The 24876-nt window shown below is 39.1% G+C and overlaps 1 protein-coding gene across 1 annotated transcript; it reads right to left on the bottom strand.

Annotated features, from left to right (window-relative positions):
* Nucleotides 1–9323, bottom strand: ARGLU1 (arginine and glutamate rich 1). Its single transcript, XM_026034571.1, has 4 exons — nucleotides 8770–9323; nucleotides 3947–4172; nucleotides 1505–1588; nucleotides 1–212 (listed from the first exon to the last, which is right to left on the bottom strand). The coding sequence occupies exons 1-4, from the start codon at nucleotides 9123–9125 to the stop codon at nucleotides 48–50; spliced, it is 831 nt and encodes a 276-aa protein (XP_025890356.1). The 5' UTR covers nucleotides 9126–9323; the 3' UTR covers nucleotides 1–47.
* Between the last annotated feature and the right edge of the window lie 15553 nt (nucleotides 9324–24876).

Raw genomic sequence — 24876 nt, 5'->3', positions numbered from 1 at the left:
TTTTTTTTTTTTTTTTCCTGTTTCTTTTAAGAGTTCAGAGTTACAATTTAATCCTGGCTCTTTAGTGTGAAGGACAGTTTTGGCCTAGACTTTCCTTTGCCCAGGATCTTTTTTTGCTCTTCCTTTTGCTGACGTTGTCTCTCTTGTTCTAGTTTCATCCTCTCCTCATGAATCTTTCTTTGTTCTTCAACAATTTTCAATTGTTCTTCAGCCTACATATGAAAATAGCAGAACTCAGGCCAACATATTCTGTAGTCATAAAAGCAGTTTACAGTTCTGTGCAATTCCCAAACGTAAGTAGTTCTACTCTAAGCACCATAGTTACATGAACCAAGTTTAAAAGAAACAATAAAATCTCTACAGACTTTTACACTAATAGATGAACACCAAAATACTGAATGCTTACATATAAGGTTTTTCAGTATTGCTCTGTAAACACCATATTGAAATATTTTCATTTATGAAGCCAATGTATGCAGTCCTATTATAATTTCATATTTAAGATCAAGATACAAATAAAATATAGCAATGCCCTCTCAAACAAGCCACCCTCCAAAAACAATGTCCAAAACACCTTCCTAATTCAAACTAGTTCTCACTAGTTTGACTAGCGACTTCCAGCAAGACCTTAGACTGACGATGCTCTATTACTGCATGGAGTAAGTGAAACAATTAATGTGCTACTTATGGACCTGCCTGCACAAAGTAAAAATCACAAACATTTCCTAAACAGAATCTCTTTGGATATCTTCTGAAGTTGCCGATTTTGTTCCTTAAATCAGTTAGCAYGTCATCTTTTCCTATTTGTCCCATTTCCTCCATAGAAGGCCAGGAAAAGGATAAAGTAAGCAACAGCACCTCAGGGTGAGATCTAAAGCAAACGCAGGTCAGGCAGACAGTTTTAAAAGAGATCTCATTCACCTGAGAAAGTTGTAATTAGTTGAGTGACTTACAAACTGTTCCAGCAGGATTTTAAAGAAGCTTAGTTTGGCTTATCATAAATTGATTAGAATCAGCCAAGTCACACTACATATACTCCTGAGGCAGGCACCTGCTTAAACTGCTGCGACRATGAACATGATTTAAGACTTTGATAATTTAGAAGTCTTAAACTTATGGGCTCAAAGTCCCTTTCAGCACCTGTATAGTAACATTACACTAGTCTCAATCCAGTTTGTACTTGTCCCACTCAAGAAGATAGAATTAGTCATTCTCATTCTAGAAATTAAACATGTATTTGCAAGCATCCCTGTGAAATACTGCTAAAGTGTACTTTTAAATTAAAGGTAGCAATCTTTCTCTAAATTAGCTGCACAAGAACTAGTTTCTGACTAGTTTCAGAAAACTGTTACTGCTAAAAAGCTGGTCTCGCTCTACAGAGAACAATCCTTATGGACACAGCCAGCAACAGAGAGGTTAAAAATCCTGTGCATTTTAATTGCACTGCAAATTAGGCAGAGGGATCTGTATTCTACTAGAAGACTTTAACTACATGTTCACATACCAGTTTAGCTTGTGCTTCTGCAATTTTCCGATTATTCTCTTCTAGTATTCGCTCTAGTTCCTCACGCTTTGCACGCTCTTCTTCCTAAAGGGGAGGACAGGGCAAGATGTTAGTAAAGTAAAATACTCATTTCTGCACRTTCACTAATCTTTCTCAGAATTCTTTCGTGAACTGACTTAAAGTGGTAGCTTTAGAGCCACCTATTTTGTCTCACAAAGGTAAATTGTGCAGCCACTAAATCTGGTCTCTAGAACTAAATTTATATCACCCCGCCCAGTCCAAACAGCAACCAACTAAACCCTCCCTAGTCATAGAAACCTGACAATTTATTACTAGAATTTTAATATCACACAAATCAACAAGGACAACTACAAAAACTGGATAGTATTTACCAAATTAAAAAGCAATATATAAAATATAAATAAAGTGAATAGTTTGTCTCACCAATTAAGTATACCTACGTATTCTTTACCTATACTCCTTTAATCAGCATTAAAAGTTGAATATTTACTGTCTTGTCCAGTGTCCTGCAGAGTGTGCTCCTCGGCTGCCATACGCGCCAGCTTCCTCTTTAAAATGATTTGTACTGTTAGCTTGGCAATACCTGCATCAGCAGCTCAACCATTTATAAAGAAACAACATACAAGGAAGGCTGAGCTGAGGAATGCAGATGTTTATGATAAGAAGGAACAAAAATATGTAAATCATTCCTAAGGCAAACAATTAATAAGAAAAATACATTTACTGTTAGTGAAAAATACAAATGGTAATCCATACTTCATGGAGCTATGGGCTTCTTTCATGGGGAGAATGGACTTAACATTCAATATTTTGACAATTTTAAGACAGGTTGAACTGTCATTTGCAGTCTGAACTTGGAACTCAGGAGTCCAGGGAAGGCATGATCAGGAAATAAAGCCTTGTAATTGTTGTTTTCTTGGTGAATTTTATGGAAATCTATGCAACTCATAAATATGAAGATTGCGTGAAAGTTTCTGAAGTGTTTCAGTTCACATGATATATATCCAAAATATTTTAATATTTGGAAGATTTAAAGTTAGCCAGAGGTTTGGGTCTGTATAAGAAAAAAAAAGTTAACATGAACAAAGCAAGCATGTGAAGAGAAAACTTCTTACTATGACTAGTAACCAGCTACTGGCTAGCACACTTCACTCCAGGCATTCTTCTTTGTAAAGAACAGATGGGACTTATCCCCACTGAACTGACTGCAGCAAAAACATCTTAAAAAATGTGACCCGATCAAATGAAAATCTCACTGTATGAAGCCTTTGCTGAATGTATGTATCTAAATCAGTTCCCTTAAGCTTYAGATTTATAGAACAAGCAGAATTTAATATTCTTAGCCACTACTACATTTCAGTAGGGTTTTTTTTTTTTTTAAGATACTACACAACAGACAAGCATTTAGATCGAAGCAGAAATTATGACTTTCCTTTGGTAAAGCCAATCAAAATATTAACTCAAAATGTGGAGGAGGTGCAGACTGGAAAAGGTGATTGATGCTTGTGACTACTTAGCACAATTTTCCTTTAAGACTTAAATTGTCTTGAAATTTCGGGATCCTGGAATGAGTGGTGCAGGCAGGCAGGCAAAGCCTTTAGTAGCAAGCTACTGTCTCACAGAAAGACATTTTCAGCTTCCGCTCCAGCTGCTAATTAACTGTCTGACAAAAAGACATTTTCACCTTCCGCACCAGCTGCTAATTAAGAAAAAAAAAAAAAAAAAAAAAAAAAAAAAAAACCCGAACAACCAAAAACCCAAGTCACATGTTCAGCTTGACTTCAGACAAGGGCAACCTGCTCTTTTATAGCTTCTAGGGAAAAAAAAAGGCGTTGTTAGTAGTTATTAAAAATGGATATAATGATTTGGACATTGATCCTTGGTGAAGACGTGGATGGGCTTATGCTTGAAGTCCCAGAATTAGTCCAATGTATGCTCAAGGAGAATGTTTATTTTAAATGGAGAATAAGAAACCTATTTGTTAAAGACAGGTACTGCAGCTCAATGCTGGGCCCTGCTCTTTGCCTGACTGAAGGCAAAAGCCTCTTACAGTCTAGGTAAGCAAAATGAAAACAAATGAAGGATACATAATTATAGATTTTTTTAATACCCTTCCCCAAAAAGAAAGGACCGTTGATAAATCCTGCAGCCATGGCAAAAGTTTCAAACAATTCTGAAATATGTAGGTCAGTTCCATTAAAAATCAAGTATCCTTGCTCAGGTTTTAGGAGAGTAACTGTTTAAGTATCAGTGAGCTCCTCAGAATAGGCTAAAAATTAGGTTTCGCAGCAATGCAAGTTTACATGAGAAGGGAATTAGATTTGCTGTATTCCATCTCTTTCTGAACCGAGTAGGAGGCACAAACCGACACTGAAAGTTTTGCCATGGACTGTCTCTACTTTCCAAACGACCGAGCGTTACCTCTCTGGCTTTTTGTGCTGCAAGTTCAGCTTGTCGCTGTCGCTCGAGTTCTTCGAGCAACTGTTTTTCCATGATGCGTTTAGCCTCCTCCACCCTGCGCAGAACCTCTCGCTCAATCTCATCCTTCCGTTTCTCCAGTTCTTCTTCTACGCGCTTGGCCACGAGCTCTTCTACTCTTCGAGCAGTTTCTTCCTCTATGAGCTTCTCTTCAATTTCTTGTTGGCGACTAGAAGAAGCAAACACAAAGATTACTTTTTTCATCAGTAAAAAAAAAAAAAAGAATTATACTGACATAAACATTTGCAAACACACAGCACCAACCGTGCTGCAGAAGCCTTATTCCTTGCAGCTCCTTTGCTTAAGAGTGGTAGCGTCAAYACACTTCCCTTAGACATAAGGCAAAACAAGGTTTCTTTGACAGAGCATACAGAGAAGCCACGTTATTAAGTATCTTTCCATTGCTCAAGACATCAAAATCAACAAGACAATGTATCAGGCTACTTCTTGCTATGGGAAAGGTAATTTTTAGAATAAACAGCAAGAGAAGAAAGGAGAGAGGAAAAWAAAAGAAACGACATGCRCCTTTCCTGCTTCAGGAATTTAAACATCCTCAGTTTTATATTACAGTTAGCATTAAAATTTTGCCTTTAAAATCTCCATCTCTGAAACAACAAACTGCTAAATAAATTTAAAAGACAGAAGAAATGAAATCTCATTTTAATATTATTAGTATGGATTCCAGGTACTGTTTCTGTACTTTAGTTGTCCAATAATTTATCTGTCCAATCTCAAATATTTCAGCTCTCCTTAACTTCCTTATTGTGGTATTGTTTCCATCCCMGTTATCCACAATAAAATACAAMATTTCCATGACTAAATAAATCCTTSCAACGTTTACTTTCTTGCTTAACAATTTAGAAGCTTTTTTTCAAACAACTTCTCTTTCTTCTTTTGTTTGAAGGCAACTCTATCACTTAGCCTGAGCACTGTTAAAACTTTCAGTAAAAAGGATATAGTAAAAGTCAATATCCATGTTTATTACCAGCTAAGAACAAACTCTTCCAGACAGATACTCTTCCAGGTTTCCTAACTATGATAGGTTTCCTATGACAGGGCAAGTAGTATTCACACATTAACTAGGTAGGTATTTATATGTGTTTATATTTATATAAAATCTAAATACAAAATGAGGTATTATTTATTACAGATTATCATAGGCTTCAAGGGAGAAGGTTGTTCTGATTAAACCGGAAGTTCAGTTTCAAGGTTAAAGTATTCCATGAAGTATGGAAAAGTGTTACAAACATATCTCTAGCCTGTCAGCACAAGAAACCAACAATTTCCAGTAACATGTATCTGATGCAATTTCCTGTCATGCTCATAATGCTTGCCTTTTATTATCTTCTTTCGGTTGACAGTCACAAAAATAGCTTTAAAGTTGCAGCATTTACTAAATTTTAGATTTCCCTGTGTGCAATTTGCAAAAACGCCTACTTGGGAGACACTGAAGTATGGATCCCTCATGCACAGCACATGTGAAATACCAAGGTGAAAGGCTTGCAAAATCCCCARTCTTGTATCATCTTTTCAAAATTGTTCTGAAGCAAATTCTTATTTCCATTTAATTCAGTTAAATGGATTCTAGATATTGAGCCCCAGCAGAGGCCTTCATTCCTCAGAAGATGGCAAAATTATCCAGTAACACCAGGCCAGCATTATCTTTTCCTAAAGCAACACAAAATATCTTGGCGATTTTTGAATAGGAAAAAACAAACTACTACGCAGAAAAACACATCCACCCCATTATCTTACTGCACTTCATCAAGCCACTATTACTTGTGGTCCTTTATGGAAGGAAGATGGAAAAGGGGGTCATGAGTTTATTTTTTAAAATGACTCTTCAGACTATTTTTTATACCAAATAACATCTTATTTAAAAAACCCTTTTCTTCATTCAGCAGCACGTATTCTCACAGCCCTTTTAGTGAGGCAGCTTGGCATACACTAACGGCTGTTCTGTAGAAACAGATTTTTCAGAAAGCTTGCAATTGAGCATTTTATTCAATTGCGCTTTKAGTATTAGGGGAACCTGGAATAACAAATTAAGTTTAAAAAAAGTCACTTGTGCAAAGCAACTGATGACGTACTCAAATCAAGTACTGTRCTTCCACAAGTTTCTCCTCACCTCCTTAAATTCATTTGTACTACACAAATATATGTTTCTACATTTACAGACAAAGACGCTATTTTAAATAGCTTCTGAGGATATGAACACTGGAAAAAGAAAAGTAGTGATATGGAATCAAGGCAAAATATCTTCTCAAATATCATTTATAAAGTCACCTTTATAAGGTAATAAGCTAATCATTTACAAAACCCGTAAAAGTAACATATTTGCAATAAAGGAGCTTGACATTTATGTTGGTGTTTGTAGTTCGAYTGTGTTTATAATTCGTTGTGGGGTCTCCTTCTCTGGAGGTCTTCCAAACCCACCAGGATGCCACGCTGTGCCACGTGCTCTGGGTGTCCCTGCTGGAGGAAGGGGGGTTGGACTAGATGATCTCTAGAGGTCCCTTCCAACTTCAACCATTCTGTGATTCTATGTTTCTGTGACAGTATCTATTCATTTCTTACCACATATGTATGGTTTATATGTATATTTGATACACAGATGTGGATGTGAATTTATGCCCACTTATTGAGTAGCAAATCTAGAGAAACAGAAAAGTCACTGAGGTCTATATATTTTTAGTATGCTCTTTTACTTCTTAAAGACTAATTCTATAAAATCTGTAAAAAAGACTGCATACAGTTCAGTAGGTTTCTGACAAAAAAAAAAAAAAAAAAACGCAAAGCTGATGTGCTTGCAAGGTTCATGCAGAAAATTACCATCTCAACAAAAAGCAGAAACTGTACTAAGATGAAAAACTAACGAAGGGATTCACTTCCATTGTATGAGCTAGCTAATTCAGTCTGCCAGAAAGTTGCTTCTTTTCTTCATTAGCATCAGTACATATTAACACAATTTACWGTGCACAATTTACACTTATTGTAGTTTTCTGCTTTGTTAATGTATTGCTTGTTCCTTTTGAAATTTGAGGTGCATTTTAAAAATATCACAGTTCTAAGGTTGGTATTTTCATGTATTGTTCTCTCCTCAGAAGTTTACCAAACTACTATTAATCTCAATCAAATATCATGTTTTACCCATACAAAAATCCATGTGYATTTTACATTTTCAAAACTACAGATTTTTATAGAAATCATACTACAGAAAACAGACTTGAAATATATGCTGCAGTGTCATATATTAATAAACTACAGATCAGGCTATTTGCAGATGGAGCACCAGTGATAAAATACTTTAACTATATTAGAGATTGTGAACACTTAATTTGCCACAGGCGCTTGAGCACGTCCCCTGCTTCTTGTTTTAAACCTTGGACAGAAACCAACCATAAACTTCTAAGCCAAGACTAGTAACGTGTAATATTTCAATTATATAACGTAACACATATCTATTTTGTGATTTGCATAACATTTTCTTTCTTCTACCTTAAACACACTTTGGAGGTACTTARAGAAATACATATGTACTAAAGAGACTTTGGAAGAATATTAAGATAATGATTAAAAAACACCTATATTGAGTATAGATGAGTATTCAAACATTTTCCTTTTTTTCCCCTGTCACTCTAATGATACATGCAATATCTTTTACAAATTTAGTTACTGCAGAGAATTATAAACCATAAAAGTCAATAACTTGGAAAGTTTTTTCACATATCTTTGTGCTACTCTGCAAGTTTTTGAGGACATCACTAAAAAATTMTGAAATTTACAAAGCAGATACTCAACAGCCAAACAGAACCAAAAGTGGTAACTTCCAGTGACCAGGCCTTCTGAACTACAGATTACAGGAATTACTGCATTCAAGCTGTACAGTGGGAATAAAGCTCAAAGCAAAATTCTACCCTGGAGAATTAGCTGAATTCACTAGCTTCACACAAACAGCTACATTTGAATTCAGTATTTAAATTCACTGCTCCCATAAATGAGAACATTCAGGAACAAGAATCACCATCACAACTTTTACAATGGTTCTGTTAGCTGTATTGCAGAATGCTCTTCTTCRGTAACTTAACATTAATTACTACACAGCTGAACTCCTATTCCATCTTATTTGAACAAAATGTATCCGTCTCTGTAGATTTTATGAGGAACTTCACAGTATCAGCAGGAACCGGGCAAGGAAAAGACTTCTAAGCAAAACAAGCCCCCCAGGCCTCACTGTCCCCTTTGGAGCAAGGCAGACAGATGATGGATGGATGGATGGATGGATGGATGGATGGATGGATGGATGGATGGATGGATAAAAAAAGAAACCACTGGTTAAGATAACTGTTATACTCCACTCCTTTAAAGCAACAAGACAGGCAACCCCACAAGCTCATAGCAATATAAGCTCCATGAGGGAGGAAAGAAAAGAGAGGGAGAAGGAAGGGGAGGGGCACACGGGCGGCAGGGCMGCACAAAGCCTCAAGACGGCAGAGGCCTCGGCCACACAGGGAAGTTTAAGTTTAAAGGCAGCAGGAGGTGGGGAAAGGGCTCGGCCAGGTGACAGGGAGGCCACGTGCCGCGGGGCTCCCCCCCTCCCCATGGAGCCGGCGGCGCRGAAACGAAGGCGGGAAGAGGGGCACAAGCTGGGCCTCGGCGAGGGCCTGGTGCCCCTTTGCTGAATGGCCAAGGGTGGTTTTGGGGGGCGCGAAGGCAGCGGCACCTTAGGCCGCTCCTTCCCGCCGCCGCCGCCCCCTCGCACTTACATTTTCCGCTGCCGCTCGAACTCGGCCTTCTTCTCCTCCTCCTCGCGCTTCTGCTTCTCGTCGAGGCTGCTGCGCTTGCTCACAGTGCGCCCGAAGATGTCGATGCGGTCGGGCGGGGAGGAGGCGCGTTCGCGCTCGCGCTCCCGATCGCGGCGGGACGAGGGGGCCGTGTTGGAGCGGGAACGGGAGCGCGACTCGCGCCGCCGGGTCCGTTTGCTCTCCCGCGACTTGGAGCGCTTCCGCGCGCGCTCCTTCTCCCGCGAGCGGGACCGCGAGCGGCTCCGGTTCTTCTTGTTGTGCTTGGAGCTCTTGGTGTGCTTGGAGCGGGACGAGCTCCGGCTGCGGGAGCGACCCATCCCGACCGAGCAAGAGGCCGCGCCGGCGGCCGCACCTCCCCGCCCCGCTCCCCGCCCCTTTCGCTAGCGGGGCCCGCGAGAGGAGCGAGGAGGCCCCGCGCGCATCGACGCCGCCCCGCCGGGCCGCTCTCGCCTCCGCTGCCCCCGCGCCGCTCGACGAGCACAAGGAGAAGGCCCCCGAGCTGCGGCAAGGCCGGACGCAGACAAGATGGCGGCRCTGCCAGAGCGGTGACTCTCCCCTGCCAACCCACAATGCGCCGCGCGGCGCYCCGGCCGTTGGCGCCGCGCCCCGCCTCCGGCGTCCTCGCCGGAAGGACCCGAAGGCGCTCGGGGAGGCTCGGCCACCAATGGCAGCCGGCGCTTGAGGAGGAAGTGGCGTCAGGCGGCGGCTGTCTCTGCGCATGCGCTGCCGCGAGAGGCGGTTGACGGGAGGTGGCTCGGGGTCGGTGGGGTGGCCGTTGAGCGGCCCTGGGGCGGGCGGTTGCGGAGTGGCCTCGCTCTCCTCCTCGGCGGTCTCCGCAACCTCCCTGCGGGAARGCTGCAAACGGGCGGTGTGTTGGAGTGGGGCAGGCCCTTGCGCTGTCTGCTTGGAGCGTTTCGGTGGGCCTTCGCAGCGCAGAGGCTGGCTGCGAGTGAGCGCGGGGCGAGGGGTCACCTCTGKGAGCGGCCTGGGGAGCCTGAGCCTGTACCAGCAACCGCGGCGTCCCGGGGAGGCGCGGGCCCCGCAGCTGGACAGTTATTTATCGTTACTGTTTTTTCTTAACCCTTGGATAAGTCTCAAAAGGGAGTAAAAGGAGTCGTCTGCTGCCAAATACTTTTTTTTTTATTGGTGTTCTTTTGAACTTCTAAGTCGTTGTATACTGTTTTGTTGTAGCTGAGCTGTAGCTTGGTACAATGGTGTCCTTTTATGTATGTATTTAACTTTTATGTGCAGTGACTTTGCCTAGATATGTTGTTGGCTTCACAGAATATTTAAGGTTGGAAGGGACCTCTACAGATCATCTAGTCCAACCTTCCTGCTCAAGCAGACACACCTAGAGCATGTGGCACAGGGTGGCATCCAGGYGGGTTTTGAAGACCTCCAGAGAAGGAGACTCCACAACCTCCCTGGGCAGCCTGTTCCAGGGCTCTGTCACCCTAACAGTAAAGAAGTTCTTCCTCACCTGGAGATGAAACTTCCTGTGTTGCATCTTATGGCCATTTCCCCTGTCCTGTCACTGGCCACCAATGAAAACAGCTTGTCCCCTTCCTGCCTGCCCCTTCCTGAACTTACACATGTTGATCATATCCCCTCTCAGCCTTCTCTTCTCCAGAGAAAACAGGCCAAGTTCATTCAGTCTCCTSTCATACGAGAGATGTTCCATTCCCTTAATCATCCTGGTTGCCCTTCTGTGGACCCTCTCGAGAAGCTCTACGTCCCTCTTATACTGGGGAGCCCAGAGCTGCACACAGTACTCCAGGTGAGGCCTCACCAGAGCTGAGGAGAGGGGCAGAATCACCTCCCTTAAGGCTTAAGCCTTCCCCTTTGATAACAGCAGTCTATTGCGTGTTCTAAGCAAAACCTTTTAGCAGCTTCAGTTAAGGCAGAAAACATGATCCTAGTATACACAATATACATACACAATAGCCATCTGTGGWTAAAAATTTTTCTTTTTTAATCCCAGATTTATTGTGTAATAGTCTTGTCTACTGTAACAGACATCTCAGCTGATGTTATTGTTGATCCCACATGAACAGGTGAGAGGTGTAGGCTAGGCCGGCCTCATCTTTATTTTCACTAGAAGTTATCTGCTGAGGTATCTTTCAAAAAAGCTCCATTCAATAGGTTGAGATTTGTAATATCTTTGATAGTCGTATTTTGCAAAGCACTTGGTTAGTTGACAGAAATCATCTCAAAAATGTCTCTTTTTTTTCCATCTAATTCATCTGACTGAGTTCTTATATATATATATATGCACACACACACACACACATATATATAGATGGAAATCTTGAAATTTGGGTTACTCTACTTYGTAAATAAAGTTGAATTATTTTTTTTCTACTTGGCCACAGAATGATGGTCACTGAAAAAGCACATCAGGAATTTTAGGGTTGCAGATCTTTGTGATGTGTGTCCATATCTGACTATGAAGTAGCCCATGTAGCAGGTTCCTACCAAGGAAGTTGGCACTTGGCCCTTTTGGCTAAGGTCCAGGTAGCTGAGTTTCCAGCCAGACTTTGCATAATTTCTTGGCTACAATTGATTATTGAATCTTTTAATAGGAAGTTCTTGCTTTTTTTAGAAGTTACACCATAATTTCAACAGTACATTCAACACTGGATAAACCAGACCTAAGTTGGAATACAGAAAAATTTTTTTTCCCCCATGTGAATATATTCAGTATATTCAAATGTAGAATTGAATTTGCTGCTTAAAACAGTTGCCTTATGGTTGGAAAGCACCTTATTTGGCAGCCAAATTCTGGCCTAATTAGGGCACCTCACCCTGCTATGACATGGCTACTGTCATGAGATGAAATCTGTCCCCACTGGGCATTTGAGCAATGGTCCTACAGGGAGAATGTGTTGTCATAACCTCCAGATTATGCCTCTGATCTCACTTATGCCACCGCTTTTGSCATTAGTTGGGTCAAGAGGAATCATGGATGCTTAAAGGAGGGTTGCTGTGGTTGATGCTAGAGCGTAGCACTGCTGTGCAGGATCTTCTGAACGGATTTGAAATGGAAGGTTTCTGGAGGATAAACAATAGAGCGTAATAGTGTAAGGAATGGGATATATAAYATGCAGTCATACTCTTGCTCACACTCTGGCATCCTCTTGCTTACAGTGGTAGCATGACAGAAGAAGCACAGAAGAGAGAAATCACAGAATGGTTGAGGTTGGAAGGGACCTCTAGAGATCGCCTAGTCCAACTCCCTGCTTGAGCAGGGACCCCAGTACTTCCTTCCCATCTAGCATGAGGCACGTCTAGCTCTCCCCAAACCTGCACTAAAGCACACCCGAAGCATGAGGGACCCACTCAGAAATGTTCAGAAGGATGTTATGATTTAACTGTTAAGAGTGTTGAGGACGATTTTGTCTATTTAGGCCTGTAGTCGGGTTGCTTTTGGTAATACCCCAGTTCTCAGCCCACAAAAGATTCTTGGGGAGATTAAAAAAAAAAAAAAAAAAAAAAAAGGTGTTTTGAATGTTCTTTCATAGTAGCTATTTGGGCCTGAGTTTATTACAGGACTAGAAACTATGTACCCATAGAAACCATGTTTGCTTTTAGTGTGAACCTCAGTGACTCATGTCACATTCTGGTTCACAGAAGTTATATGTGTGTAGAAGTTGAATTGCCTCTACATGCACTTTTTTTTTTTTTTTTCCCTCCACACCTAATGTCGAAGTTACTTGTTTTGCTTATGCTTTTCTGTCAACTACTTTTTCCTCTCTCTCTCTTGCTATCTCTCTCAGCAGCACTGTAGCTACTGAACTCTAGAGATGGAGGGAGATGAAGCATCTGGGAGAGCAGAAAACCACCTCTGAAGAAGAAATGACAGAAATACAGAACAATTGGCATAGAGGAAAAAACTATTTTTCTAAAACTTAAGAGAGTAAGTCATTGAAACAGGTGCTGCAGAAGGACTCCTTTGAAAAGGGGAACATTTAGTTTAAAAAATAGAGAGGAAATCCTGTACCAACAGAATTAAAAATCAATAGGGAGGTTTTCACATTGTATTTCTACAAAAAGTTGGATAGGTTGTATACATACATACAATTATTAGTTGAACAATCCTGTGGTGAAAAAGAAAATACAGGTTTTTAATTGTGTATAGAACTGTGTATTTTAAAAGATATTCATATCCTTGAAAAATAAACAATACAATACAATACCGAATTCTTGTTGAAGGTGTTTTGTAGTTCAGGTACAAAAAAAAAATGGCACAGCTTGAGTAATTGGGACTAATTTGTGGTATGTACTAATCAATTTAAGAACATATTTGTTTTCCCAAATAGTCTTATTTTTAATAAAATAAACAATTACCAAGATCATAATTGTTGTGGTAGTTTTTAAATAGCATGAATTTAAATTAATGGGGACATTTTCAAATTTTATTTAAGTTTTTAATAACGTTTGAACTACTGCTTTTTACATGTGAGAAGGGAAAATATTCATTGATTTGCTTTATTGTCATTGTATAGCCCATTTAGATCATGCTCTTGAATGATATTAGTAGTGGAGAACATAACTTTTGATTAAAACTTGAGGCACTTATTTGTTAAGATGTGAGTCAATGTTCAACTTTTCTTTTTCCATGGTGAGTGAAATAAAGCAATTCATTGGTACTATATATAGTATGCAAAACAACCAACCTTGTCAGAAGCTGCATGATCTTGGAGATACCCAAACWCTGTAGGTCTACCCTGGTTTATCTGGAAGATCTTTCAACATTTGCAGCTGTAGGCATGTCGAACTAGGAACTTCAGCCCAACCAGATGCAGAAATAAGTTGGAGGGTCCTCTAAATCTTACAAGAAACTGGTCCAGTAGGAGTATTTGACTATATATATGTATGCATATGTATGAGTGTATATATATGTATATGTATTTATATAGAAAGAGCAGCAAAGGGCACTCTTGTTCAAACACATGAGTTGCTCTTGATCCGGGGGTTAGACTAGGTAGACAAACAAGAGGACGCGCTTCAGACGTCATATCAACACCTCTTCCCTTCCAGGAAAGCGTCTTAATCATTGTGCTGCTGACCTTCGGAGAAGGGGGAGAGGAGAGTTGGGTGCAAAGTCCCCTTGTACTTCTTCATTTGGCGCCAAACAGTCTCACAAAACATGATACAGGATCAGTGAACGTAGGTGTAGAAGTGAGCCATCTCAGGTTTAGGTCCTTGTTTGTGAGACTAGTTTTTCATTTTCTTAAATAATCATGGGAACAAAAAAGAGCTAATCCTGACAGCTGGGACGCAAGACATGACAAGTGCTGTAACCACTAGGATATTACATAAGACTACTCATACAGCAGCTGTTTTAAAGAGAGCGAGCTGTGCTCAGCTCTTCAAAGACTCTCCCAGGCACTGCCCTCAGGGAAGACCTCCAAGTTTTGGCTCCCAAAGAGATGAAGATGCCACCCTTGGAGTGCTGACTCAGACACCTCAGCTTTACGGGGAGAGCGCCACACCTCTCCGTAGAGCATTTCCGCTTGGCTCCCTAACTCCCCATTAGCATGCATGTTTTATGAGTTCCTAATTCTCATTTGATATTGAAAAAATAGTTGGATGAATTCCTGGCTCTGTAAATTGTGTTTGGAGACAGAACCTTTCCTGTTTTTTATTTATTTATTTATTTATTTATTTATTTTTTTGGGGGTTAAACAGATTAGTATGGCCACCATTACTGCTTTTCTGTGTGAATATGAAAATGACTGGGAGCTATTACTTTTTTTTTTTTTTTTTTGGTAGGGAGGAGAGGGGAAGCAGTCAAGAAACAACTTGTTTATGGTAAAAATAGGGTTGCAGGTATGGGAAAAGCAGCCTACACTTAAAACAATGAATCAACAATGGATGGGAATTTGCCCTGAAGCAGATTTGAAATTTCAATAGCCTATTACAGTGTTGAAATATTATAAAACAAAGATTTGCTAGACCTTATTTTTTTAACTTCTCATCATAGGAATTGTTGAACTCAAAAGCTGCTTGCATTAATGAGCAAAAAAAAATAGTAGTTGCTATTGTGTTTTGTTACTTTCCCCATTTTTTTTTTTGTTAAAAATTTTCAGACAAGTATGCTGCAAATATGGGCAAGCCAGTTTAGCAGGAAGTTTTATGAATGCCAGATTCCACCTCCTGCGTTCACAAAGTAGTGCTTCATTTTGCAGTTGACTCAGTTATTTCATTTCCCCAGGTATACCAAAGCAGGCTAAAGGTTGAATGAATAATTCATTTGAGTATGATGTAATTTCATTATTTCTATATATTTCTTATGAGTTTCGACAAAAGCTCTCACTGTTTTATTTATTGATTTATTTATTTATTTCATTGAATATCTCCCTAAAATGACAAACACTCAGAGACTAGTTGTGGAGGTGTTTCTAATGACCTGAAGAGAAACAAAGTATTAGAGAGAAAATAAATATTTTGAATTCCAAYTTTATAGGAGTTTTCTTTAAAAGTTCTTTCTTTTCTTTCTGCTCCTCTTGGAAGATGTTGAAAGTGCTGTGGAACATATCCGTTGAGTCCATGGCTCATTTGGTCTCTTTTTTTGGTCTCTTTTTTTTTTTTTTTCCCTAAATTATGTCATTAATACTTGTCTATAGACAGTTTGATAACATTTGAGCTGCACRAGTACCTCTACACCTCACACTGAATTGTGTTTTAATGAGGATTCTGCCTGACTTGGATGTCATCTCAGCTGAAGATCTACCACAGAGCCATCAGGCATAGCCGTGACTTCAGCAGTACCAGAACAGGTTGTCTTGAGCAGTCACAGAGCTCCGAACACAGGGTACCTTTACCGTGCACAGTATCTCGCCCGCTGCTTCTGCAGCATGGAGTCGTGCCATACACACCTATATGCTCTACAAGGTCTGTGCTCTGCATCTAATCTGCCCTCAAACATGCTGCACACTGATCTCAAAATGAAGTGTGGGCCCTGTTTTGTTTTGGTGCAAGATAACAATGCATTAGAGCAGGATGTGTTTCCAAATGTATGGAGTATCTAATGTATGTACATACTTCTCCAGAGCTATAGCTAACATCAATGCGCATATGGTTACTGTTCGCTGACAGTGTTTCTGGTTGCTGTGCAAGTTTGATAAAGCTGTTTGGGGATTTCTGTCACAGATGAAAATTACGTCCCTATGAAGGCTGGGGGCTCTCAGAAGCGTGGGAAAAAATGCAATTGCAGAAAGGAATCCACAACTATTTCTCCTGTTCCTTATTTGCATTATTAAAAAGTTTCAGATGAGTGAAGCATATCCTACAGTTTAGATCATTACAAAACATCGTGTGGTGCGATATTTGTGCCTTGTAGTACTATATTTGTGCCTGGACAGTTCTTTCTAYTGTGTTCTGGTTTTGGAAACAGGAGAACAGCGAAGGAAAAAGATGTACACAACTTGTAAAAATATTTAAAGAAATTGTATACAAAATATCACTTTTAGAGTCAGGCACTACTGACTCTGAATAATATGGCTGAAATAGAAGAACCAATGGGTGAAATATTTAGCTATAATAAGGAATTTGCTTTTGAAACAAGTATTTTGAACATTTCAACTCATGGCAATTTGGTTGCATTGTGGAGGAATCTCATATAAACTTATTTCTGGAGGGATGAAATAGAATCATATGATATATTCTAGGACTCTAACTGCTGTTGGATTTGAGTCTGTAGGACTAGGCTAGAGCTAGACCAAAATAAAGCTCTCCCAAAAGCGCATAGGGTGGAACTAAGGTTCTCAGCAACCACTGCCTTAATGGACAGGTTTTCACTCCAAAGCAGTTCTTGCTGCCATAGCAGTGATGCTGTATGGTGTTGAGTTAGGAACTCCTCTGGTGTCRGTTCCTTAGCTCAGGAGCACATAGAAGTCACAGAGCATTTGCCCAAAAGATGCAACTACTTATTATATTGGGACTACACAGACCCCTGAGCCACTGTTTTTGTTTGTTTGTTTTTTTCTTGTAGGTTAGGAGACTCTTATTTCTCTGCCAGCAAATGATAGAAACCAAGCCAATATGTGTGTGTGTATATATATATATATATATGTAGCCAATATTGAGATATATAGCCAATATTGAGATATGTAGCCAATATTGAGATATATATTGAGATTCCTGCTAGCTGGTTAAGGAATTAGCACACCCTATACTCTATTCTTTTAAATCCTCATTGGACAATCATTGTTCTTTCTGAATTTCCAAACGTATGTAGAAGAAATGACTGGGAGAAGGTAATACGGAGGCTGAAGGGCACAGGAGGCACGGGAAGAAATGAAAGTATTGCGCTAGATGGATAGGGGTTGATGTGTTGTAGGTTCCTGTGCACACTTAAGTTGGGAGCTCCTGCTGTGTGTGTTAGATGATGAAATGCTGCACTGACATGCTCCAACTGCTCAAAATCAGACTCCTAGGGAAAAATGCCATCCTTGCTTGCTCACTCTGCTAGGTAGCATTGTCTGCACTTTTCTTTAAGCTGTTCCTGTTTTTCAGTCTTGATACTGTACAGAGACCTGGAATCAGCTAAGAGAACCTGTATATAAGAAAAAGGTGACTCTGCTGCGCCTGTATAAAAAGTGCTGCTGCAAAGAGCAAATGTGGGGAAAGCCTAAAGTTTCCCTCAGGCTTGGAGCTGAGAGCGGTGTCAAACATCTGTCATCARCAGGACTTGCCAGTAGTGGAGCTGGGGGCTACAGATGACAGTGACAAAGGTACTCGACAAACCAGTGAAAGGAAAAGCTTTCTGGGATAGATGATAGCAGTTCATGATAAGACTACAAAATAAAATACCCAGGTGAAAGGGGAGGATCTAGGTAACTGAAGAGGAGAAGAACACACCAAGAAATAAACTGTGAATGAAAAAGATGAGGGCCAAGTCTAAACTAGTGGTACATTGGAGAAATTAAAGGAATGAGCACAGTGGGAAAAAGTGTAGGAAATGAAGATAAAGTGAAGAATTTCAAAGATACACYTCCCAAACACTCAATATAATAATGAAATAAAAAGATGCATCCTCCTGAAAACACCATTGATGATAAGGAAAGCAAAAACATAAAACTGTATTTTTGAATGTAATTTTAATATTATTATCTTTCTATATAGGCTTATTATTATTATCCTTATATATAGTCTGCTGCTCTTGTATCTGAGATGATAATTTTTCTTAATATGTAGTCTTCTAGGCAAACGTGTGAGAACTACTATTTTGTTTCTCTTTTTCAGATCAGAAGAATGTGAATGCAGCAGAGATTTGACTTTGTGTCTCCTTCTATGAGTACAAGGGAAAAATGGAAAGAGAAAGCCTCCCCTGGAAAGAAAGGGAATGAATCCATTATAAATGAGATCCATACAACATCCTCCTGGAGGTGTGTTGAAATTTCCCATGGGAGGAAGAARAATAAACAAAGGTCAGTGTTACTAATAAAAGAAAAAATACTTGGCAACCAAGGAAATAATAATTATTTGATTGCAATGCCCGAAAAGCTAGCAACAGAAACAGTACCCGTCAAAAGCAACAGGCCAAACACATCTCATTTACAACCATACCTGTCATTACACCAAGAATGTTTGCCTTATTGCCCTGAGAGCAATGATTTGCCAACAAAATAAATAAATATGCCCTGACTTTGTGCCTTTGCTGCATTACTCTTATGACCACAGCGCTCCTGAGGGCTTGTTATGTTTAACTTCACAACACTATCATGGTACAAGGCATTGCTATTACCTCTGCTTCACAAATGAGGAACAGCCTGAMGTAGAACTGTGCTTACAGCTGCACACACAGCTTGTGTCAAGGAAGGGAGTTTCCAAGTCCCAGGCCAGTAACCTTTGTTTGACTTTTCTTGCTCACTTTGTGAGCTGGCAGAAACAGTAGTGGGATATTAATACTGGGAGAAAATATGCAACAGTTTTTCTTGAACAGTAAATTTTACCTATCAGGAAATAAATGTAGAAAAAAATGTAGGAAATAAAGGTTTCCTTATTGCAAAACACATGCTCTGTGCAATAGAATCACAGCTCCAACTTTTTCTGAAAGGGATCCATATAATGCCTCCCCAAAATATTTACAAATAATTATATTTGGCAGCAAGATCCTTTCTTGAACCTAGTTCCATTTCAATTCCCCAGTTCAGACTGGTAAAGCCTATTAAGGCTTTTCTAACAGGCATTACTATTTTTACTGGAAAGGCGTGTGCTGATCTAGACGCAAGGAAGCTGTGCAGAGCTCTGTCTGCTTTTCTAGCCTGGGTTGCAATGCAGTGGCCAGCCGTGCATTTCCTCAGATGTAGCTTCACTRAATAGCACCATCTAGCTGAGCTTCATCATGGTGTGAACGGCCATTCTGTGTCCTCAATCATGCTGTGTTTGCCGAAGTGTGCAATGTACAGCAGAGTTTGGGGAGGATTTGTTACCCATTTGCCATGGATTACTTTGTTCATTCTTCCCTGTATGCATGCAGAACAGAGGGGATACTTAACAGGTCTGGATTTACTGCACAGGCTGAAGTGCCTRTGCTTATTTCCTGCCTTTCCCCAAGTGGTATTTACAATTCACGTTCCTCCAGTTGAGTGCCACAGTTTCTCTCCAGCTGCTCAAATCTTCATGCTAGGTTGGGCAGCAGAGAGAAAACAATATGCAGCAGTAAGTATCACTCTCTCCAGAGTCAGTGTATGCTGGAAGTGATAGAGAGACAAGACTTTGTTAGGAAGCCAGGCTAATGCTGTTGGGAAGGGATAGACTGTGCAATATAAGCTCAGTTTTTTACTGGCTAAGGAATGGGCGTTGGATTTTCCCCATAGCACACCAGTTTCTGCTCTGCTCCAAGTGCTGTAGCGTGTTCAGTTCTTTATTTCCAGGAAGACAATACCAGTTGCCTAGATTTTTTTTTTCTTCTTATTTCAGTGGTGTCTGTCTCTTAAATTACCTGCTAACACTATGGCAGGTAGGTCTTCTAGAGCTTCCCATTTTCTCCATTTGCATTTCCTTTCTTTTTTTCTTGTTATCTATCTATCTTTTTTTTTTTTTTTTTTTTTTTTTTTTTTTTTTTTTTTTTTTTTTTTTTTTTTTTTCTTATGTCCTTAGCATGTGTTTTTGGCATTTCTACCCTCTAAATGAGATTACAGTCTTTTAGGACTTTTTTAGGATTATTACTTACCTTGCAGAACAGAGCAGAAAGAAGTGCACTCGGAATACTCAAGTTTTTTTTTTTTTCTCTCCCATGAAGCAGAGGATAAGACCAAACAGTGGTTACAGAAAGACAGCACTTTCCTATGTCAACAATTTATAAGAGTTTATTGGATTCACTGTTGCTAGCAATGAGAGTAGCTGTTCTGATTGCTGAAATAGCTCTGCAAAGTTAGATATGTACTTATATGCAACTATTAAAAAATGTGCCAGTCTYCTACATTACTATGAAACCAATCAGTTCAAAGTTGCTCTCATTTTTTAAACAGTGATCTGAAAAATGTTGTATAGAATTAGGAATTCCTGAATTATTTTCTTTCTTTGTTAGTACTTCATCATTATGGGATATACTTATTATTAATATTAAAATATAAATATACCTCTTCTACTCTCCGTGTTTGGAAAATGGATATAACAGCTTTTATCATTCTTTCTACAATGCATTGAGAACAGCAGAAATGAAAGAATTAGAATTGTAGAAGGCAGATAATTTCCAGTATTTCAAATATTTTATAATAGTACTATTCTGTTTTATTCTCCTTTGCCCATAAAGTATCCTTGAAAATCTATTTTCTTCTCCTTTCTTTCAAGAGGGAATAAAGAATTTTCCTTATGACTTTACTTTTGAGCAGAAACAACCATTTTAAAAATTCCTCCAGATACAGTCACAGAAGTCAGAAAAATGATTTGCACAGATTCCTGTGATGGTCTAAATGTATGCACTGAAGTTGTATGTCAACCCAATCACATAAATGGGAGATTGGTATGTGCTCCCAAAGGAATCCTTGGATTGCTCTACTCAGTCAAATTCATAAGTGATGACTAAAATAGGAACAGGCTAAATAGGTAGTTGTTTCTATGTGTACTTAAAGTTCTTAATGAATATTCTACCCAAGGAAATACTAACTACTGACTACTTGTTAGTTGTTCTACTAGCAAGGAAGAGTTAATTTAATGGGTAAGGTGCCAGTAGATGGCACTAGAGAATTCATCCCCTAGTTCTGCAGGTCCTGTTTTGTAGGATCAATAACCGCGGGGTTGTAGACTGTGAAGGTTTTCTGTCCGTTGCTCCTTACCTGGTGCCCTTAATGACAGTTGGGCCTGTTTCAAGTGCATTGCTAGAACAAGGCATAAGGCACTCACTTTTCAAAGCTGCTTCACTGCCCATGTGAACCTTATGTCTTTTTTTATTGAAAGGCATTAACTTGAATTTCTCCACTCTTGTTCTCCTTGCATATATATATATATTTTAAAGCTTAAACCATTTTAAATGAATGTGTTCATTTGAATATATAAAAGACTGCAATTAGAAGAATTGGAATGGTATAATTAGAGGAACCCTGCTTCCCATTCTGAACAAAAGCAGGTTAGACACAAATCTATGGGAGCAGGTCAACCTTTGTTGAACAACATTCAATTTCCTGTTTTATGAGCGCTACGCTAAATGCAGTCCATTGCCTTTAATTGAAATAAATGAACTGTTTGTCAGTCCCAGTGGAAGCAGAACTCTGGAAGGAGCCTAAAATTCCCTTTTATAAGAAAGAAAACAAGTAAGAAAAGTCCTCAGTGACTAGTCTGACACCTATTATTGCTGGTTTATCAAAACCTCCACCCATTCCACATGGATACAGGGACTCACTCTATCTTTATCATAATTATTAGTCTAGACTGGAGACATGTCAGGTTAATATTTCCACAGAGAGAGGACTTTTCCCCCTTTAAAGCCAGATGGTGGATTGAATCACTGCATGGGACCTGGAAAGTGCTCCTAAAATGACCATGATTTGGTCACATTGGCACAGATTACTCTACTGGGAACCACTCCCAGAAAAGGAAAAACATGGATGAAAGCTGTTTGATTCCCTGTGGAAATGATCTAGTGAAAATATCTTAAGAATAGTATAGACTAGAGGTATTTTACACTAACCACGAGTTTCTGATCATGTTTGGCTTTGGCCTACTTCTATATAGACATTACTGTACACAAATACTTGATTCATTTCTGGTAGTGTCGATACTACTTATTGCTAAASCATAATGAAAACCATGCATGATTTGATTAGGTTGCACTTTCTCAGTCTTGTATCAGATAGATAATGCCAAACAAATGTTTTTCCTTCAATTTGTTCAGAAAAGAGAAAATTAACTTAGAAATGACATTTTTGGTCATAGAAAACTCTTCAAGGAGTGATATCTAACAAAAACAACAAAAAAAACCCACAGTGTAATTCGTGCCTCATTAACGCTTCTTACAACATGTCTTCACTTACGGCTTACAGTAATTCCTGCTTCAAAGCTATTCTGGGAAGTCAGGAAATTTGCAAGATAGTGATTTCTGTACTTATATCTGTACTGCGCTGAAAAGCTGGAAAAGGTTGACAGTTGTCTTTGATATGTGAAAACATATTTTATCAAATAAAGCTTCGGAATCCTTCAGAATCCTACCAGTGCCTAGCTAGCACTGGTAAAACTAAAAGTCTGTCAGCATTTCCATTATGAACCTTCATTTTCGGGGGTTTGTAATATTAACAGTCCCTAAAATATCTTTCTTAGTGGAAACCTGGCATGCAAATTCTCAGTCCAATTATTTTTGTATAAGTTTTGAAACAAATCAGTTTGTCCATTTTTTAAGTTTTAAAGAAGACTATAAATTTTTATGGTTTCAGATGCTTTATTACTTTCCTGTAACACAGAACAGAAAATCATAAAAAAAAAAAATGCTTCATTAAAATGAAATTTGCCATGCATAATGTTAAACTGTGGGKTTTTTTTTATTTGTCATTCTTTAAATCAAAAAGTAGCTACTGTGGATATTATTTAGCATACAGTATTATTCTGCAGAAAGAGATCTGCTGATTTTAGACTCCTTAACACTCTTGTGGCTATCTCTAAATAAAGGACTATATTAAGTGCTGAGTGTGTGAGAAGTTTCCAGTTAGGACTATGCTAGGAAGTGTGTTTTAAAGTAAGCTAAGCTCAGGTAACATTGCAGTGCTATCTGACTGCAACCATTTATTTCATAAAGAATATCATTTTTTGTTTGTTTGTTTTTCTTTTGACTYTACTGGAATTTAAGTAAGCTTAAAGAGTATTAACTTACATCTTTATGAGGGGAGCAAAGGAAGGTTAGCTCACATGTGTGGACCAACTCAGAACTAGTTTTGACATATTTTCTTAATCTATGTAAAATCTTTCTTGAAATAGGCTTAAGTATCTGTAGATTTTCTGAACTGATTAGTCATTGGTATGTTTGTAAAGGGTATATGTTCATATTCATTCTCATACAAGATTAGATCCTGAGAAATAGAAAATGCTCTAATTTCATGTGCTCAAGTATGACACATTTATACTTGCTGATACTTGGATATGTAAAGACATTAATGGAGAAAATATTCTAAAAATTTAAATTCCATGTTAAGCCTAGAAAACCGAAAATAAAAAAAGAAATATAATTCTATTTGCTACCTAAGACTCCTTCTATAACTATAACCCTCTAAAACAATACCCTACATCAGGAAATGTTGTTTCAAAACCCCCAGGAAGTTAAGAATTCAGAGAAATAAGTACTTTTCCCTTTACTATGCACAAATATGAGCACGTAATTCTGTGAAAAGCATGTTAATTTCCTGGATGAAGAAATGACTTCATCACTACGTTTGAGTATTTTTTTTTTGTTTATAGAAAGAGACAAAATGCATTGGTAATGACAGAGAGATCTGGAAATATCATTAGGAGTATTCAGAATTGTTTTCTTTTCCTGATCAAACAGAAGATTTTCTTTATTTCTCCAATTTCTCTACTTCATTTTAGTAAGAATGGGATGTAATAGTATCAATAATGACAATGAAACTTATAATGCAYTATAATAGATGTACAATGTATTGCTTCATAAACACATTAGAAAGGAAGTGTATWGTGAAAAAAAGTGTGCTTTGACACTCTGTTTCGTAGTATAAATCTTTTAAATACATCCAAGTTTCTGTGACTTTGGGAAAATTCAACAAATATGGGTCTTAGAGACAGGTATGATGACCGACTTGATGCCTGATTTCATGGCTGATCTTAAGAAGAGACCTGGTCAGTAGGAAAGAGTAGGAGAACAATATTTGGAGCATCTCTTACAGAGACCAAAGTTTCCTACCAGTCTGAGATGATTCTGCTCTGGCCTGGCATTTGGGAAACACTATGCTAAATTTAATAAGTACTGCAGGATTATTCCTTATAGTGTTGAGCTGAATGCTGCTGTAAAAAAAGCAGAATGTACTTGTGCTATTGTCACCATTGCCTTTACAAATGGCATCACATTGGGTAATGATCCAGAGAAGAAGGTGCCTGGTTTATTGTTCTCTRTCTATGGAAATCAATGTTCCCTTCGCTGCTTCTTCCATTCTACCTCTTTTTCCTTGTATTTGCTGTTAGGCTAGGCTGCCACAGCAGAAAGGAAGCCAACTGAATTTGTTTGCTTTATGAAATATAGAGTCTAAAATACAGCTCATATGTAGCACGAAAGGGATACATATGACCATCCACTAGAATCCTAGGAATTTCCTATCAACATCTTATAAATTTTATTAAAATGAGAATTATTTAAATAGGACCTCTTCTGACCTCATGCTGACTGTATTCCTAAGCCCTCCCGTGACATTTGCAGCCTTACAGAAGGTGCAATAGTGGAAGAATCTTCACTATGATTGACATAAGGAAGGGATCGTCTCCTGTGGATGAGGACCCTGAGGTAGTCACTATTACTTTTCCCCGCGGGACTGAAAATACATACATTAATAGAGCTTTGCAAGGGATGTATGGCTCCTGACAAACTCCAGTAGTTTCAGATTGTCATATATAACATTATAGTAG

This window comes from Nothoprocta perdicaria, unplaced genomic scaffold (assembly GCF_003342845.1).
Source record: "Nothoprocta perdicaria isolate Ctin4 unplaced genomic scaffold, notPer1 scaffold_148, whole genome shotgun sequence".
Taxonomy (NCBI): Eukaryota; Metazoa; Chordata; class Aves; order Tinamiformes; family Tinamidae; genus Nothoprocta; species Nothoprocta perdicaria.
The sequence above is the reverse complement of the archived record's forward strand: the minus strand, read 5'-3'. Positions and strand labels throughout refer to the sequence as shown.